Genomic DNA, 18,535 nt, shown 5'->3' with positions numbered 1-18,535 from the left:
TTGGTTAGCTTTTTATTCTTAAAAATATCTATTTCACTAGATTGACTATTATTAATTTAAAATGAGAAATACTTCCAAATTTACTCAAAAACCCTAAATTGACCAAGACAAACCAAACTAGTAAGTTCTTCGGATGCGGTAGCCTTCTTCACACATCACACTACTATTCTCTTTTGCTTACAAAAAAACTATTCTACGCAACTAGTCTTGGCAACTAGACTAGTAAATGTGTGATAAATGTGGGATATGTATCTTAATAACCCTAAGCAACTAGACTCCGTGATAAACGTGTGAGGATGATACTACATAACTCTCCATTATTGTCACGGCTGTCAAAACTTTCTTGCTGCCAAGAAAAAGGAACTTGGAAATTGGAAGCAAAATTTGACTCAAATACTACGTGGCTTCGTCACGTCAGCTTTGTGAGATATTTATGAAAGGAATTTGATTCTTGCAGAACTACACCATCACAACAACCCCTCACATGAGGATGGGCCTCCATGTGTGGGACCTACCCTCATGTGAGGGGTTGTTGTGCAGTTATTGTATTGACATTGTAAATCTAACATTTTCCTTTATATAAAATATTTATGATATAGGTAGCACTAATCTTATCAAAATCGTCATACAGCTAGAAAATAAGAAGTGGAGGTCTGGAAATTTTCAGGAAATGCAGGGGCATGACCCACACCTAATTACTATAGGGTTATACTGCGTTAACAAATATTTGAGAGCTATTTCTACTTCAAACATGCACTAAGAGCACGTTTGGTATGTGAAATATTAGATCATGAAAAAAATAGTTATTTTTATAGAATAACTATTTTTATTTCTTTTTGAATAATACAGTAACACTTTTATAAATCAATCAAAGAAATAGAGCATATTGTTCTAACAAAACAATATCACATATACATTCATAAATTTCTTTAATTCAAACCAAATCTATGAAATGTTTAACAGATACTATTATGTTGTTTGGTTAGCTTTTTATTCTTGAAAATATCTGTTTCACTAGAATGTCTGCCTCGTTTGGTTCGCAAAATAGACCCCTCGAATTGAATGACTATTCCATAGCCTTTGTTTGTTAGGAATCTATTCATTAGAATAGTTATATATTCTCATTGGAATAACTATTTATTTATGAAGAGTAATAGCTATTCCTTTAAAAAATGAGAGGAATAACTATTCTTTTAAGAATATATTACATGTTTTTTTTTTTTTTTTAAAAAAAAACAACTCATTATTTTCTATTTCCTCTCATTTATAATTTTATTTAAAAAAAAAAAAACAAAAAAACCTAACCTACATCACATTTGTGGCTGGCTGACCACCCCTGAAGCATTTTGGGGTGGCCTGTTCCAGTCGGGGGTGGTCGGCCACCCAGTTTTTATTTTTTATTTTTTAAAAAAATAAATAATATGGAGAGTTTTTAGTAATTTTGATTTGATTCCAATTAAAATATATGTGTTGTCATCAATCTAAGGAGTTGGAATAACTATTCCGTTCCAATTTCTTTCGTTCGCAGTAATAACTATTTAATTTTTCATTGAAATACTCGTTCTGCAAAATAATCGAGACATAATATTTAAAATGAGAAATACTTTCAAATTTACTAAAAAAAGACTCTCAATTGACCAAATCAAACTAATAAGTTGTTAATAGGTGATAGCCTTCTTCAGTCTTCATATCACAATATTCTCTTTTGTTTGCGTACGTAAATTAAACCGTTCAACGCAAGCATTCGCAAGGGGATATGCATGTATTTAAGCGCCCGATAAGACTTTGTGAGCTGGGAGGATGGGATGATCAGTAAGGATAATGTTGGTACAGTTTTCGGTATGGTGACGTGTCGCTTGGTGATTCACTGCTGGGTTTTGATCTACTACTTCAATCCTGCAAAAAGAACAAACAACTCGTCGGGGTGTCGACTAGAGTATTTTCAGTCTCAATCTCAAGAGCTCAGAAAATGCGTGTAATCTCATACTTGGTGCGTTGGTCTTTATTTATAGGCCGGGCTTGCGGTCTTACCAGACTTGCAACCTTACCAGAATTCTTGACGCCTAGTTGGATTAGGAGTTTGAGTCCTAGCTTAGTTGAATCTTATCTTCAGAGAATTCAAATGAGATTGTAGAATCTGCAGTTTGATTGCGTTTGTACCTCTTTAAATTTGATTCCATATAAATAACTGCCTTATCCCATTAATCATGGAATTGCGGTTTTATCCCTGATCTTATGGAATTCTATCCTTATCGTATTTTGAGACATCTGCAGCATACTTTCAACCCTAACAGATGATATTTCCTGTGTGAATAGCACAATAATATCACTCATAATTCATAAATTTACTCAAAAACCCTCAATTAATTGACCAAACCAAACTAGAAAATGCAGGGGAATGAATCAAAAGGCTGGTGGTGGAGAAGGACAGCAGTAATTGACGGCTGCGTGGACTGCTGGTCCTCACCACCTTAGAAGCTTTGAGGCCTCCTAGGAAAGCTCTTTCCTTTCCACAGAAATGCATGTCGACACCATGGGTTCATTGATTTCATCATTTTGTTAACACTTCCCACTCTGCATTTCTTTGTTTCCTAGCCAGTTGTTTTTATTGTGGCTATTATTATAATCAGGGCGGAAACAAATTAAATTGTGATATGGCCGGGAGGCAAAATAATTATCAAAAGCCATTTTTTCCTTTTTTTTTTTTTTTTTTTTTTTTTTTTTTTTTAGGTGGGAGGAAATTTTAATTTTTGAGGGTCAATATTATAAAAATTATATATTTTAGCTAGGAAAAAATTAAAAATTTTGGAGCACTGTAACCCCTTGTTATAATTGTTATTTTTATTAGTACTATAATATCTTTAATGGAATACTTGACACAAAGTTCGAACAATATTGCAATAGCCCATTGAAATAACCCAATTTGCGTATAAAGTAATTATCTGTCTAAAATTTGTCAATTACCTGTCTACCGCTATGTTAGAATCTATGAAAAATATAATATATTTTTTGTATATTCTATTTTTAATTGGTTGATATTTAAATATTTTCTATTTTTAACTCATTATCCAAGTGAGATACAGTCTTAGAATTTTTTATTTTTATTAATTTGATTTTTAGTTGGGGAATTTGTGCTATGTACTAATTACAATTAGCCGCAATTTACTTTTGCAAAAGTTACAAAAGCACCCGTATTTTATAATCAATGGCAAGAGGCCACTATGGTATTACAAACACAAATATTATATATACAACTCTATCCCATTCCTATTTTATTGAGTTAATGAGATAGTGTTCGTCAGGTTATTGTTATTATTATTATTATTTATCTTAATAATAGTTGTTCTAATTAAAGAGAACTATTATATATTAAGTATACACTCACATCTCATCACATTCTACTAGACTGATATGGTAGTGCCTTTAGTCATTGATTTTTTTTAACAATAGATGATATAAGGACTAGTAGGTACTGTCACATACATCACTCTAGTGAGATGAGATAAGATAAGAGTGTAATATATAGTATTATTTATTATAAAAAGAGTAATGCTATATATCATACTATTATTTCAACTTGTTGATTTGCCGTGTCAATTAGTACTTTTATCCTTTATTTTTAATTTTTTAAAAAACAATGGCTCATTAACCTTACTATTTTTTTATTTTTTATTTTTGATCAGCAAGAGAGATAGCTACGGATAAAAGTGTTATATATAGCACTATTATTTCTTTAAAAAAAAAAAATAGTACAGCTAATTTGACAAAATGGTCTACTTTGAAGACCGTAGCCACAGTACTATACTACTATTAAGATTCTTGTATTACTTGTACTCCATATTATCAATTTTATATTAGTTCTTTTTTCTTTTAAGGTTGTAGGGTCAAAATGTTTGAACAAGAGTTACGAAATCATGTTGATGATACAATTTCCTGTATGTTATGGACACGTTTCATTGTCGTTGCAAAATAAACAAGGCCAAGAGAATACGTTGGGGGTTGACCGGTTTTTCTCCTTTCGATGCTTAAGCCAGTGTTTTTGTGTAAAGTAAAATAATATCAATTTTAAGTTTATACCTAGTGTAAGTACTTATTTATAGGTTGAGACGTGGTGACAAACCTATATTAGGATTCCATCTCTGAACTTGACAAATTGACCTAATATTTAATTAAGGTTTCACCTGTGAGCCTATGTTGGCATGGAGGCCCATAACCTTTTTGAAATAGGCTGTTCTAAGTTGGATGATTCCCAACAAAGTCCTAATGTGAAATAGTTTAGAGTTGGCATGAATTTGATTGAACTCCATGGAGGATTGAATTACTTGGTTTTAACATTTTTTTTTTTATTAAAAAAAATGCACTATATTTTTACTTCTGCAAAAAAAAAAAAAAAAAAAGAATTATTAATTATTATAAGAATAATGTTATTTGGTAAACTAATATTTAATTTCCATACTACTAGAATAACATAGAAAATGAGATTATTATTTCTTGAATAATAGAAAAGGGCTTGTTCAATCATAAAAGGGAGAAGTGGGTGGGTGAGATGTTTATTAATTTTTGGATTGATAGGGAGGTTCTGGTTAATCGCAGGATGCAAAATTGGATTGGGTTTGTGACTTGTGTAGAGTCAAAGTTTAATAATTGCAAAAGAATATGGATTTTGTTAGGGTCTAGCTTCCAATAATTGCAAATATTAGGATTAGACTCGGTCCAATGCCATGTGTTATTAGTGAGTAACTCAATTTATAAAGATAAATCCATATATATATATATATATATTATTGACAAAAATAACTGAAGTTGTAAAGATAATGTGGGCTACGACGTCGGTCCATCATATCCCCATATTGTTGATGAATATTCAATTTGTAAAGATGGCTTAATCATCAAGTCCCTAGAGCATGCAAAAAAGAGAAGGAAAGGCTCCTACCCATCATATCTTTATGAGTGTCGTTAGGTATGTTGTAGTTTTCTTTTATAAATTTTTTACAAATTAATATAGCAACACTTATTACGTTGACTAATAATAATTAGACCTTTTTACATAATCACATGTTAGAAATCATATTTTTTATTCACTACGATCTTATCATTCCAATGTAGCAGTGCTAGTCAATCTTTAGATTAGCTTTTGTTAAAAAATAAATAAAAAGTTAAATGATTGATTGACACTACCACATCATAGAGTAACGAGTAATGCTATAAGGACTTGTGTTATTTTAAAATTGATGTGACTTTTAAAATTATCATTATATTTGTAATAAATCACCATTAGATTTTGATCCAATAATAATTTTAAAAACTATTTCAATTTTTAAAGGACTTGAATTCTTATGGCATTACTTGTTGCATAAATAAACACTTTAAAAAAAAAAAAAAAAAAAAAAAAAGGCGTAATTTCTAGGGTTCTTGTTTGCTGTTACACCTAGTATATATTGACACGAGGCGGGCACACTTTTTGGCTGCATGGGTTCAACCTCCACACGCCCACCCCAAGCCACCACGTCTCCAGATCGATTAAGGAAAGCTGAGTAGTCCGAACCCCCCTGTGAGTTACACGCCCTAGTGAAATCTTTGACACCGATACTCTATTGTCGCCATTTGGCGGGACCGACGGCCATGATCTCTTTCCCCATGCAGTAAAAATCAATCAAACAGTAAAGAATCTTTCTTCGTAGTACTAGATCCAGAATGACGGAGCTAAATATTTTATTTATTTATTTTTTATTTTTTTTATATTCGCTATTTATTTATTTCCTTATATTATTAGGGGTCCACTTGAACCAGTATTCAATAGGTCTATGATTCCGGGCTGATACTTATGGAATAATCCTTTTTTATATTATTTTAATTTAATTTACTTTTCAATTAATTAACTCCCTTCATTTGTCACGTCATATGTCATGTGAAACAATTATTTTAAATGATCAATATATATCCTAATTAAAACAATGGAAAACAACTTTTTTCTTAAAAGAGTGGCGACACTAATTTGGAAGAAGGACCTATTTGAAATTAGAAGAAATTGAAGGACGTAATTGTTAAAATTAAAAATTTAAAGACTAAATTTGATTTTTAAAAAGAAAAAGTGAAAGTGAAAGTGAAAGTGGGCACTGTTTTTCTCGCATTTTTTTTTTCAGAAAAAAAAAAAAATTAAATAAAAGAAGAAAAAGAAATAACATGAAAATGTGTAACCTCGAAATGAAGACATGCATGAACACATTTCAAGTCTGCAAAGAGACATCAGACATGATTAACAAAATCAGAGAGATGCGAGAGACGGTTATGATTCTGGTCCCCATTAAAATTTTCTAACATTTTTATTTCATTCAGAGCTTAGAGGAATAGAGATTGGCCGACACTGACTCTGGCGATGAGGATGGTTTTTGTGCTATTTATGAAGGCTTTCACCAGACCATGTGTAAAGCGGCTGTACCTCTTTGTCACCACCCTAAAAGAGCCACGTGCGTCCTTCATATTTTTACAGGTTTTCTCCTCTTTAACAGGACCTACTTATTTTTTTTAACTCATCCTCTGAATCTGTTATGGTTTCATGAATTAATTTCAATTTCAATTCTGTTTTTTTCTCCATCAATGCTTGGCTACTTATCTGAATTGGGTTGTCACTGTTTTTCTGTCATTTTAATATGAGGAGTTATATATATGCAGGTCTGTTTCTCTCCCTTCATTGATAGTTCTTAGCCAAGCTAGGGATTCTTTGAAGTATGGAGTCGGTCGTTATGGATATCTCCTTGGAGGTTGTCAATGGAGCATTTGTGATAGCTTTTCTCACATGGGTTTTGCGAGATGTTTGGAGACAAAGGAGAGATAGTGGTGATGTAAATTTGGAACAGAGACCAACGAGAGGATATAGAGTTTTCACTACAATTACTGTTCTTTCTAATGTCATGGTCTCAATTTCGTACCTTGGTTTTGTTTTGTTTGAATATTGGAATCATAGGAATATCGCTCGTAAATATGTCTTCTTAGCCATGACTTGGTTTTTAGCAACTTTACTTACAATCTATGCTAAGAAAAGAACTCTTGGAGAAGACAAAAGATGGCCATTAGTCCTCACTCTGTGGTGGGTTTTCTCCTGCGTCTTTGATTCTGTTTCTCTCTCCATTTATGCTATCACCCTTTTGAGATCCATGGATTTGCCAATTTTTATGCCGGAGCCTAACATAGTTGATTTTACTTCACTTCCTTTGGCTTTAGTGCTTTGTTTTAGTGCTTTTCCTAGTAGTTGTACCAGAAAACGCAGTGACATAGTAGAACCCTTACTTCGAAAGGAAAATGGAAGTTCCTCAGCTGGATTCACCAATGCTGGAATTTGGAGCCAAGTCACCTTCCAGTGGCTAAATCCTATTTTTAAAATAGGTCGAATTCAAAAACTTGAACTGCCTCATATTCCTTCAGTTCCTCAATCTGAAACAGCAGAAGATGCTTCCTTGTTGCTGGAGGAATCGCTTAGAAAGCAGAAATTCGAAGATTCTTCACTGCCTAAAGCCATAGCCTATGCCATATGGAAATCTTTACTAACAAATGCAGCTTTTGCAGGTACCACTTTCTTCTTGTAATCTTGTTTTATTTTCCGTTCCACAGATTTTATATGCTTTTTTTGCTCATCTTTTTTGGTAGGAGTCAACACAATTGCGTCCTACATGGGTCCTCTCCTGATCTCAAACTTTGTGAATTTCTTGTCGGGGAATGATTCAAGCATCCTCAATGGTTTGAATATTGCATTCTTTCTCTTCTTCGCAAAGACAGTGGAGTCAGTAACTCAAAGACAATGGTATTTTGGTGCTCAGCGCATTAGTATACAAGTACGGGCAGCTCTAATGGTATTGATTTACAAGAAGTCTCTATCAATTAAGTATGGTGGTTTAAGCAATGGTAAAGCAATAAATTTAATCAATGTGGATGCCGAAAGAATTGGAGACTTCTGCTGGTACATTCATGGAGTTTGGTTGCTTCCGGTCCAGGTAATTCTTGCCCTGATCATTCTTTACAAGAATCTTGGTGCTGCCCCATCCATTGCTGCTCTTTTTGCCACCATTTTGGTTATGTTATGCAACACACCTTTGGCCAATATTCAAGAAAGGCTTCACTCCAAGATCATGGAAGTTAAGGATTCAAGAATCAAAGTGACTTCAGAGGTTTTGAAGAGCATGAGGGTTTTGAAGCTGCACTCATGGGAATCCACATTCCGGAAGAAGCTCCTTCATCTTAGGGAAACTGAGAGAAGCTGGCTGGAGAGATACCTCTATACTTGCTCAGCAGTGGCCTTTCTCTTTTGGGCTTCTCCAACTTTTGTTTCAGTAATCACTTTTGGTGTATGCATTGTATTGAACACACCATTAACAGCAGGTACGGTCCTCTCAGCTTTAGCCACTTTTCGAATTCTACAAGAACCTATCTACAACCTACCAGAGCTTATATCCATGACTGCTCAAACGAAAGTCTCAGTTGATCGAATCCAGAATTTCATTGGAGAAGAAGATCAAAAGAAGTTGCTACAGTATCATACTTCAGCAGAGTCCAATATTGCGATTGAATTTGAGGCAGGAGAATACACTTGGGAAACAGGTGACGAAAAATCAAAGAGGCCTACAATCAAAATAATGGAGAAGATGAATATAATGAAAGGTTATAAGGTTGCAATTTGTGGTCCAGTTGGATCAGGAAAATCAAGCCTACTATCCAGTATAATCGGTGAAATTCCTAGGATTTCTGGGGCAGGAATAAAGATTTATGGAACAAAAGCCTATGTGCCCCAGAGTGCTTGGATTCAAACTGGTACTATTAGGGAGAATGTCTTGTTTGGCAAGGAAATGAACAAGGCCTTTTATGAGGACATATTGGAAGCCTGTGCTTTGAAACAGGATATCAAGATGTGGCTAGGGGGAGATTTGAGCGTAGTTGGAGAGAGGGGGATAAACTTAAGTGGAGGACAAAAGCAGAGGATTCAACTGGCAAGAGCTGTCTATAGTGATGCTGATGTTTATTTCTTGGATGATCCTTTCAGTGCTGTTGATGCACATACTGGAACCTATTTGTTCAAGGCAAGTTGTTTTTTTATTTTTTATTTTTTATTTTTATCTTTGAGTAAAACTTATTTTTTGTTGGTCATGCACCATGAGATGGATTTCGATCAAAGTTGGAATGTTTTTGCAGAATTGTCTCATGCAACTCTTATCCCAGAAAACTGTGGTCTATGCTACCCATCAAGTGGAATTTCTAGATGCTGCGGACATCGTTCTGGTAAGTTATTGGAATTATTTTATTGTCCATGTCCCATAAGAAATTAAGAACATTATCCTCTCAAGCAACTTATCTCTTGCTGTTAATAGGTGATGAATGATGGAAGGATAGTGCAGTCGGGAAAGTACGAAGATCTGATTGCAGATCCTAGCAGTGAACTTGTTAGACAAATGGATGCTCATAGAAAATCACTGAACCATGTTAACTCATACCAACATGATAACTCCTTAACCAGTAGACCTTCTCCTATGAATCAGATAGAAGTTGCAGAAGAAAATTTTGAAGGGCCCATCAAGAATGAGAAACTTACTGTGAGATCTCAAGAAGAAGAAACAGAAACTGGTAGAGTGAAATGGAGTGTTTACTCAACCTTTGTCACTTCCGCTTACAAAGGAGCTCTAGTTCCCGTTATCCTTCTCTGTCAAGTTCTCTTTCAGGGACTACAGATGGGCAGCAATTACTGGATGGCATGGGCAACAGAGGTAGAAGGCAAGGTCAGTAGAAAGCAGTTGATAGGGATATTTGTTCTGCTGTCTGGTGGGAGCTCAATCTTCATATTGGGAAGGGCAGTTTTGCTGGCAACTATTGCTGTTGAGACTGCCCAGCGTCTCTTCTGTGGAATGATCACATCAGTTTTCCGAGCACCCATTTCCTTTTTTGACTCCACGCCTTCAAGTCGAATCCTTAGTAGGGTCTGTATTTTGTTTATTTCAAATCGAAAGTTTTGATTTTGTTTGAAGTTTATACGAAACTCCAAAATAACTTTCCTTTTTTCTTTTTTCAAATCATTGCAGTCTTCTACAGATCAAAGCACGGTAGACACAGACATTCCCTTCAGATTAGCTGGATTGGCATTTGCACTTATTCAGCTATTTAGTATCATCATCCTTATGTCCCATGTGGCGTGGCAAGTCTTCCCTCTCTTCCTTGCCATTCTTGCAATCTCCATATGGTATCAGGCAAGAACAAGTCCTGTTTTAAATTTATATTTTGCTTTTTAACAGCTTCACCATGATTAAACCTATATGTTTACAAAGAAAATCTGCAGTGGCATCATGATACATGTAGTGTACAATGAATAGAAAGCATGTGTAGTATCTAAATATAATAAACATGTATGCTGCATGCATAATTTTCTTTCGATCTTTGAAACTCATATTTCTTACAACTCACATGCTTCAAGCACAATGGATAAAACTTTTGTGTTTCTTTCAACTTCTATGCAGGCTTATTACATTACTACTGCCAGAGAACTAGCCCGAATGGTTGGAATTCATAAGGCTCCAATCCTCCATCACTTTTCGGAATCAGTCTCTGGGGCAGCAACAATTCATTGTTTTAATCAGGAAGATCGCTTCCTGACAAAAATTCTGAGCCTGATCGATGATTATTCTCGGGTAGCCTTTTACAATTCTGCCACAATGGAATGGCTATGTGTTCGGATCAACTTTCTCTTCAACCTGGTGTTTTTCCTTGTTCTGATCATCTTGGTGGGCCTGCCTAGGTCAGCCGTCAACCCCAGTAAGTTCTTCCTCTCCCTCCTTTTCTTACCTCCTTCTTCCTATATTTGCCACTGTTTGAAATTGCTTCAACTCACTCCATTCAATGTCAATGGTGAACTAATGCACTGGTTGATCTATCTCAGGCTTGGCAGGACTGGCAGCTACCTATGGTCTGAACCTAAATGTTCTTCAAGCTTGGGTTATATGGAATATGTGCAATGTTGAAAACAAAATGATATCAGTTGAGAGAATTCTTCAATTTACTAACATACCAAGTGAAGCGCCTCTAGTGATCGAAGACTGTAGGCCAAAGCCTGAATGGCCAACAGATGGGAGAATAGAGCTTGAAAACCTGCAAGTTCAGTATAATCCTGCTCTCCCAGTGGTTCTCAAAGGGATCACTTGCACCTTCCCAGGAGAGAAGAAAATTGGAGTTGTGGGCAGGACAGGAAGTGGAAAGTCAACTTTAATTCAAGCTCTCTTCAGGGTGGTGGAGCCTTCGGGAGGACGCATTCTTATTGATGGAGTTGACATTTGCAAGATAGGATTACAGGATTTAAGGTCTAGGTTGGGTATAATACCACAAGACCCAACTTTGTTTCAAGGAACCATCAGAAGTAATCTTGATCCTTTACAACAGCACTCGGATCAAGAAATTTGGGAGGTTAGAATTAGAAAACACTTCTTTGAAAGAATCATCTGAAACTTCTCTTTTTTTCTTTCACTGACATCACTTAATCATCAGGTTCTCGGTAAGTGTCATCTCGCGGAGATGGTGAAACAAGATCAAAGGCTTCTTGATGCACCAGGTATAGAAACTAGCAAATCAAATGGTGCAAAGTAGTATCTTTCAAAAGTCATTTTATCTTTTTAATAGCTTTCTTTCTTTCTTTTTTGTTGGTTCTGGAATCTGGGCAATGATGCAGTTGCCGAAGATGGAGGAAATTGGAGTGTAGGACAGAGGCAGCTTGTTTGCCTGGCCAGGGTGCTCCTCAAGAAGAGAAAAATTCTGGTGTTGGATGAGGCTACTGCTTCGATTGATTCTGCAACTGATAGTTTAATTCAACAAACAATAAGAGATGAGACAAAGGGATGCACCGTCATCACTGTGGCTCATCGTATACCCACTGTTATCGACAATGAATTGGTTCTAGTTCTTGATGAAGGTATGCTAAGAAACCCAATAAAATGTAAGTTCATGCCATCTTAAAATTTGAAACAACTCACTTCCTGGCCTCTTATGATAAATAAAATTGAATTTGGCACTTTAATAATAGCAAGCATGAAGCAACTAGTACAGATTCTATTTAATTTCATTACAAAGATCCAAACTTGGCTTTAAATAAGTTGGTATTAGTTAATGTGGATTGCATGTATCAATTATGAATTTATTTGAGCTGATTCGTGCTGATATTTTACTTAATACAGGCAAGGTTGCAGAGTATGGCTCCCCAGCTCAGTTACTGGAGGATAATTCATCTTCATTCTCAAAGTTGGTGACTGAGTTCTTGAGGAGATCATCCAAGAAGAATAACCACGATAGGGAACTATCTTGAGGAAGGGCAGAGATTATGATGAAGACTGCAGCAACGCCCTTGCAAGCCAGAAGGTCAATCATTACAATCTAACGAATGGAAATGCCCCGATCGAGGGGCTAAAAAGAGACTGACAGCAACAGCTCTGACAATTGACACCTTCAAGATTCATGACTTGCAAACAAAGAGACAACTATAATTCATAGATGACAACGTTGACATAGTTTCTAACTGCATTTTTGTCATAAAATGAGACAATATTTGGGTTGGCAACACCATTGCCCAAATAATCAAATATTGTCACCACAGATCGAGTTGACCAATATTGCGGACAACTATAACCGCCCCCAAGAACTTCTTTGAGCCATTCTTTCCCGTCTTCTTTTGTGGTTTAGCAGTGTGAGCTAAAGCATGAAGATTGTTGGTACAAAAAGAACTGTTTCAGTTCAGAAATGGGGAAAATCATTACACTTCTCTCATGTGCTTTCCAAGCTCTACAAACATATATATGAACGTGTCAGTGCTGCGGGCCTAGAGTGTCTGATTCCAAAGAAAAGATTCTCCGACTCGAACTCCAAAATCTGTATTCAATGTTTGAATCCTTTTAAGCAAATGCCTCTAAAAAGATGAGAATCATCATAAGATAGCCAAAGCTTTCAAAAGCAATATTCCACCTTTTAACATCAAAGCGGGGTTCGAATTCAAGACGTTTGCTCTGGTATCATGTTAAATTATCACTTATCCTAAAAACTTAAGCTTATAAAAATGGATAAATTTAATCATTTAATTTATATTTTAACACATAATGGCTCAAAGCGGGAATGATGTTATCAATGCAAAGCATGGAGCCAATTGCTAACGAACCGGCAGATAGCTAACTTATCCATGTCTTTGAGTTCAAACAAGTGTTCATCCATGTATTAGGAGTATCATAGTAGGCTCTTCTTCTTGCATGATAACACTGTAAATCAAACTCCCAAATATAAGAGGTATTTTTAAAGTCTCATGTTATGTCAATTGAGTATAGTTGATCCTTTGTATTTTTTATGCCCATTGGCGGAGGGACTAGAATCCTCTCCGATTGAAACCAATTGGAGAAGAGCTGATTCCTTATACACGAGGGTAGAATTGTTCAAATAAAAAATAAAATTATAATTCCGCCCTCATGTTATAAGGAATCGGCTCCTCACATCAGAATTCTCTCCAATTGATTTTCAACTAGAGAGAAGCCGGTCCTTTTATATTTAGGGGTATTTTTGTAATTTAACACCATGTGAAATTACAAAATACTCCTAAATATAAAGGATCGGCTCCTCTCCAGTTCCTCTCAACTGAAGAGGATCCTGATCCTAGCTCCTCTCCAGTTGAAAGCGACTGAAGAGGATTCTGGTCTCGAAGGAGGGTGTGGGCATATCGTTAGTGAGCATGGGTGGGTAGGGTGACCAACACACCCACCCACTTTTTCCTTTTTTGGTTTTTTCTTCGTATGTCAAGTGGAATCCACTTTTTTTGTATGTGGAGCTATTTTATTCGGTCCGACATGATCTTACAACAAAATGTCACAATTTCCTATAAAAGCTTTAACGGTAAGTTTGCAGATTAACAATTTGATAACGGGCATACTTTAAAGAGTGACTTGATCACATCTTAATAAAATTTTAAACCCCAATGACCTCTAAAGTATGTTATCCTTCCTTTTATGTGGAAACTACTTAATCGAACTCTAATTGTTAAATTTTGTGATCTTCACATTTTTCACATTGCAGAAGATATGTGAATGGTATACAATCTCTGTAAATTCTGGAAAACGAAATCCATTTTCCATGTCCATGGACCCCAACTCTTCTTTTGGCAGGGTAATATTGGTTTCAAAATGCTTTATGCACGCGCAACCATTTGGTAATTGAAAAGGATTCTCAAACTTTTGCCTGCAGGACCAAGTTCAATTGACAAGAGCTCATAGGCACGTACTATATCTTTTATTATAAGCCTCTTATAAATTTGATGTGACAAAAGGAAGAACAAGAAAGACGAGGTACAGCGTGCAAATATAGACTTTATTATTCAATGGTCAAGATGATGAGCCACCAACAACTTGGCCTCTCATTTCTTCTTTTAGAAAACAAATTTTATGTCATTCTCTCCTATTCAATCAGTTATATAAGCAGACAAACGCCATTTTCAAAAGACAAATTTCTACTAAGGTGGAGAAATCCCAGCATTCGATTCAGTTTGGATCTGAGAAGAACTTGTTGACGGATGGCATGATCTGAGGGGATCTGCTGCGGACAAACTTCCTGAGGCCATGTTCTGCATATTTCTCACCCTCCTCAAAGTTGTCAAGCACTCCTGCTGTTCTGTTCTCTTTGGTTACCCTGATAGCACAATTCAAATTGGATTGTTAAACTATTGCATATGGACGTACACTTTTTTATTTCTTACAACCTATGTCAAAAAAAATTGCAACATATCTTATAAAAGAGGAATTCACAGAGATACAAATGACAACGTTGTTGTATCATCATAGAAATAGATTTGGAACAGAGAATAGCATAAAACATATATATACCTCACTTCAGGGTTGGTGCAGATATTCCTTATAAGTTGCATGCCACAAATGCCAACAGCTACACCAACTGCTGCAAAGAGTGGATACACCTATACCAATGGGGAAAATTTAAGAACAAATTAACATCAATAAGGTATTGCTTTCAAAGTATCAACAGTTTTGCACAATACATATATATGAGCCTAGCAAATGAGTGGTCCTAATGTTTAATTGATTTATGCTATGTTGCAGTGTTGAACGACTTAAAATCCATTTATCTTGATCTGGGCAATACATATTAATCAATTACATGCCAACCAGTTTTTCATGGCAATGAGTCCAACGAGACAAATCAAATCAGAGATATCATCATGGACAAACATGCTTCATGTCAAGCCTTATCAAAACATTAGTATCTTTAAAGCCTGAATAAAGAAATAAACAATAGGGTCCAATATCAAAGAAACAGAACACCAACCAACCAACCCAGATCTCTGATCCAGAGATCCATATTTATCATATAACATAGCAATACAACAAAACATGTCAGCTTTCTTTCATATATAGCTCGAAACCAAAATAACATAAAATACCAATTGACAAAAACCTTTCTTTTTCTACACTATATATATATCACACAAAAAAGTACCTCAGGCCTTAACCATCTGTTGACGGCAGAGGAAGAAGCCATGGCGGAGTCGCAGGAGAGACGAGAGAAGAGACTAACCCAGAAAGAAGGAACCCTTCTCCGAAAAACTTTCAAAAGAGAAACAAAACACGGAAGATATATATGCCAACCCACGGTTTTAATGCAAAGCCCGAAAATATAGGAAGCTAGGGCATGCGTAGATGGAAATGAATGAGTCAACAATGGCGCGCTGACACGTGATATGGGATGGAAACTCCATTGGTGGAGGGGTGGGGAAGGTTCCTCCTACATTTTCGGTGTCCAGAAGTCGGCATGCGCCTCCCAAACGTTTGTGTTACATAATTTTAATTTGTAGAATTGTAGTAATACCTCGCCTGTAACGTATCTGACCAATAACAGGCTGACGCTGTGTATTAATTAGGAATAAAAAGATCTCCGAGAATATTATATATTTATGAAAAGAATCATAAAATAGAGAAATTGAAGTTTATAACTATATATAGCTACTACTATTTTCCGATTTCTTTTAAATTTTGAACACGTGTCAAGATATGATTGGAAAGTGTTACAAGTCTCGAAAATTGTAAAATCATTATAAAATAGTAGTAAGTATATTATTTAAAAATATGACACGTTTACAATTTTTGTACAAATCCCGTCTAACCCTACTTACGTGAATTTTTTTTAAAAAATAAAATTACGAAAACGCTTCAGTAATAAGCTCTTTCTAGTATCAAAATAAACTGAGAGGTTTATGAGATATACATAAATAACAATTTATTTTATTGTTGTCAAATTTTATCAAAATACTTGACGAATTCTGTTAGTATGCTACATCAAAGCCAATAAAATAACGATACATATCATTTATAATATTAAAAAATAAAATAAAATAAAATGACAAAGAGCTCATGGTATATATGTAAAGTTCAGTATTCTCTACCATGATGGTAATCATGGTACGGCACTTTTATTGTACATACCATCATGGTACACCATGCACGGCAACTTTTCTCTTCTCCACACAAAATAATAAATAAATAAATAGCAAATTAATTAATTAAAACTCTTGCATACAATGGTCAACTAGTACGCCCTTTTGTTTTAACTATAAAGACTAGCTAGAGGGATGAAGGAACTTTGCTTAAGAAATTCTCTAATATAATTAAGGGCGGTCTATGTGTAACATGTTTTTACTGTGGTTTAAATTAAATATAATTACGTGTGTTCTGTAATTTATTCAAAATAAGAAATTATATGCGGAATCAAAACCATAATTGATGTTTATTTTAATTCTTATTTCTTGATAAGAGTAATAAATAGGATTCAATTTTAATTGAAGGTCCCTAACTTAGACTATAAATAAAGAGCTATTCCATCAATACGGTCTAATGACATAATTAGGCATAGTTTGAAAGATATTATAGAGGTTTTTTTATTTACTAATTTGCTTGAACAAATATGGTTGACGATATGTCTAAATTTTTCACCACTATTCTATTATATTATTTTGATAAGCTAACATTTTCCCCTCGCCGTAGCCACCGCTTGAGGTGGTGGCGGCTTAACATCGGTGTTTTCGGGTTAAGGATTGGGCATCCAGGTAAGGTTATTAACCCATTTGGCCCAGCTCGCTTTAACAGGTTAAAAAAAAAAAAAAAAGGGTCAATCCAATCCAATGGACTCATTAGGGTCTAATTGATGAAGTGGGCCAATGCAGGAACACAACCAGATACAGCGGCCCACCGAAATGTGTGGGCTGACATGAAACCACACCGTCCAGTGACTATAGTCACTAAGCTTTGACATGCCTGTCCAGGCTGTCCTGATAATGCTGCATATCTCTTATTCTCTTGTCAATAAGCCACGACAATGGCTCTTTTACTCCAGCCAAGCCACCTCAATTACTCGTATCCCAACTATCATCTTAAAACACAATGGCTACCCCGTATTTTTTTTTTGGGCTAACATAAAAACAACAGTGGTGAAATTTAAGCTCTTCATTTTTTCATGCACATTCATGAGAATTCGTTATCACTGGACATTAGAATTTGTTAGGGGCCCAAATTTGCGCCGAAAGTTTCCAGATTTTGGGTTTCAGGCACCGGAATCCAGCGACATTAGCTGCTGGATTCCGGCCACTGTCGCTGGAATTCAGCCGGCCGGTGTCGGAATCTGGCTATTTGCACCGGATTCCAACCACCATAGCTGGATTCTGACGATTTTGGCCAAAATTCTGCCATTTGCGCCGGATTCCAGTGACAACGCCAGATTATGGCAATAGTAGTCGGATTCCGGCGAAACTAGTAGGAATTTTATCGGTCGGCGACAGAATCTGGCCAAAGCTGTCGAATTTTGACCACAATTACTGGAATTTCGTCACTTGTAGTTTTTCGTTGTTGGTAATTTTTTCATAGCCAAACACTCAAAAAATATTTTCAAGAATATTATTATTTTTCAGAAAAATGATTTCGTTGAAAATATTTTATAACGGAATACATTTTACGTCGAAACAAACAAAGCATAAATGTATTTGAAGACTTCACCCTTTTTCTTTCGTTTTTTTACAATAAAATTTGTAGGACTAAATGTGGATAGCTACATTGTTTATTTTAATCATAAAAAATTCCATACCATCTCTCTTTTTATGTGGGCATCACTTTTTCTCTCTTTCCTCGTCAACCAGAAAACTCACATCTAATTCAGTAGTTCATTTATCTTATTTATTTGGGTAAATTATTACCCAATTGTCAATGTCCTCTCTAAATTTTTAATTTGGACAATGTCCTTTTAAATTACTAAAAACTATCAATGTTACCCTATTATGAAAATACACTTCATAAAATAAAAGAAATACTATTTTTTTAAAAAAAACTATAAACAAAAATTTAAAAAAGAAATACATAAAAGCCTGGAGCGGTCAAATTTAAAAATCAATAGAAAAAAAAAATCATTTTTTTTAAAATTAATTTTAAAAAAAATCATTATTTTAAAAATTAAAATTTTTTTTTCTTAAATGAAATTAAAAAAATAA

The 18,535-nt window shown here is 35.1% G+C and overlaps 2 protein-coding genes across 2 annotated transcripts; one reads left to right on the top strand and one right to left on the bottom strand.

Moving 5' to 3' along the window:
- Nucleotides 1-6,373: 6,373 nt before the first annotated feature.
- Nucleotides 6,374-12,873, top strand: LOC133865277 (putative ABC transporter C family member 15). Its single transcript, XM_062301658.1, has 11 exons — nt 6,374-6,490; nt 6,673-7,563; nt 7,645-9,068; nt 9,181-9,267; nt 9,357-9,959; nt 10,062-10,226; nt 10,494-10,788; nt 10,913-11,433; nt 11,515-11,578; nt 11,696-11,935; nt 12,198-12,873. Exons 2-11 carry the CDS (start codon nt 6,729-6,731, stop codon nt 12,323-12,325), a joined length of 4,362 nt encoding a protein of 1,453 aa, XP_062157642.1. The 5' UTR covers nt 6,374-6,490; nt 6,673-6,728; the 3' UTR covers nt 12,326-12,873.
- A 1,467-nt stretch (nt 12,874-14,340) lies between these two features.
- LOC133858469 (uncharacterized) lies at nt 14,341-15,671 on the bottom strand. The gene is made up of 3 exons (XM_062293940.1): nt 15,502-15,671; nt 14,874-14,962; nt 14,341-14,679 (listed from the first exon to the last, which is right to left on the bottom strand). The coding sequence occupies exons 1-3, from the start codon at nt 15,541-15,543 to the stop codon at nt 14,532-14,534; spliced, it is 279 nt and encodes a 92-aa protein (XP_062149924.1). The 5' UTR covers nt 15,544-15,671; the 3' UTR covers nt 14,341-14,531.
- Between the last annotated feature and the right edge of the window lie 2,864 nt (nt 15,672-18,535).

This window comes from Alnus glutinosa, chromosome 1 (genome assembly GCF_958979055.1).
Source record: "Alnus glutinosa chromosome 1, dhAlnGlut1.1, whole genome shotgun sequence".
NCBI lineage: Eukaryota > Viridiplantae > Streptophyta > Magnoliopsida > Fagales > Betulaceae > Alnus > Alnus glutinosa.
Note: the sequence above shows the minus strand (reverse complement) of the source record. Positions and strands in the feature narration are given on the sequence as shown.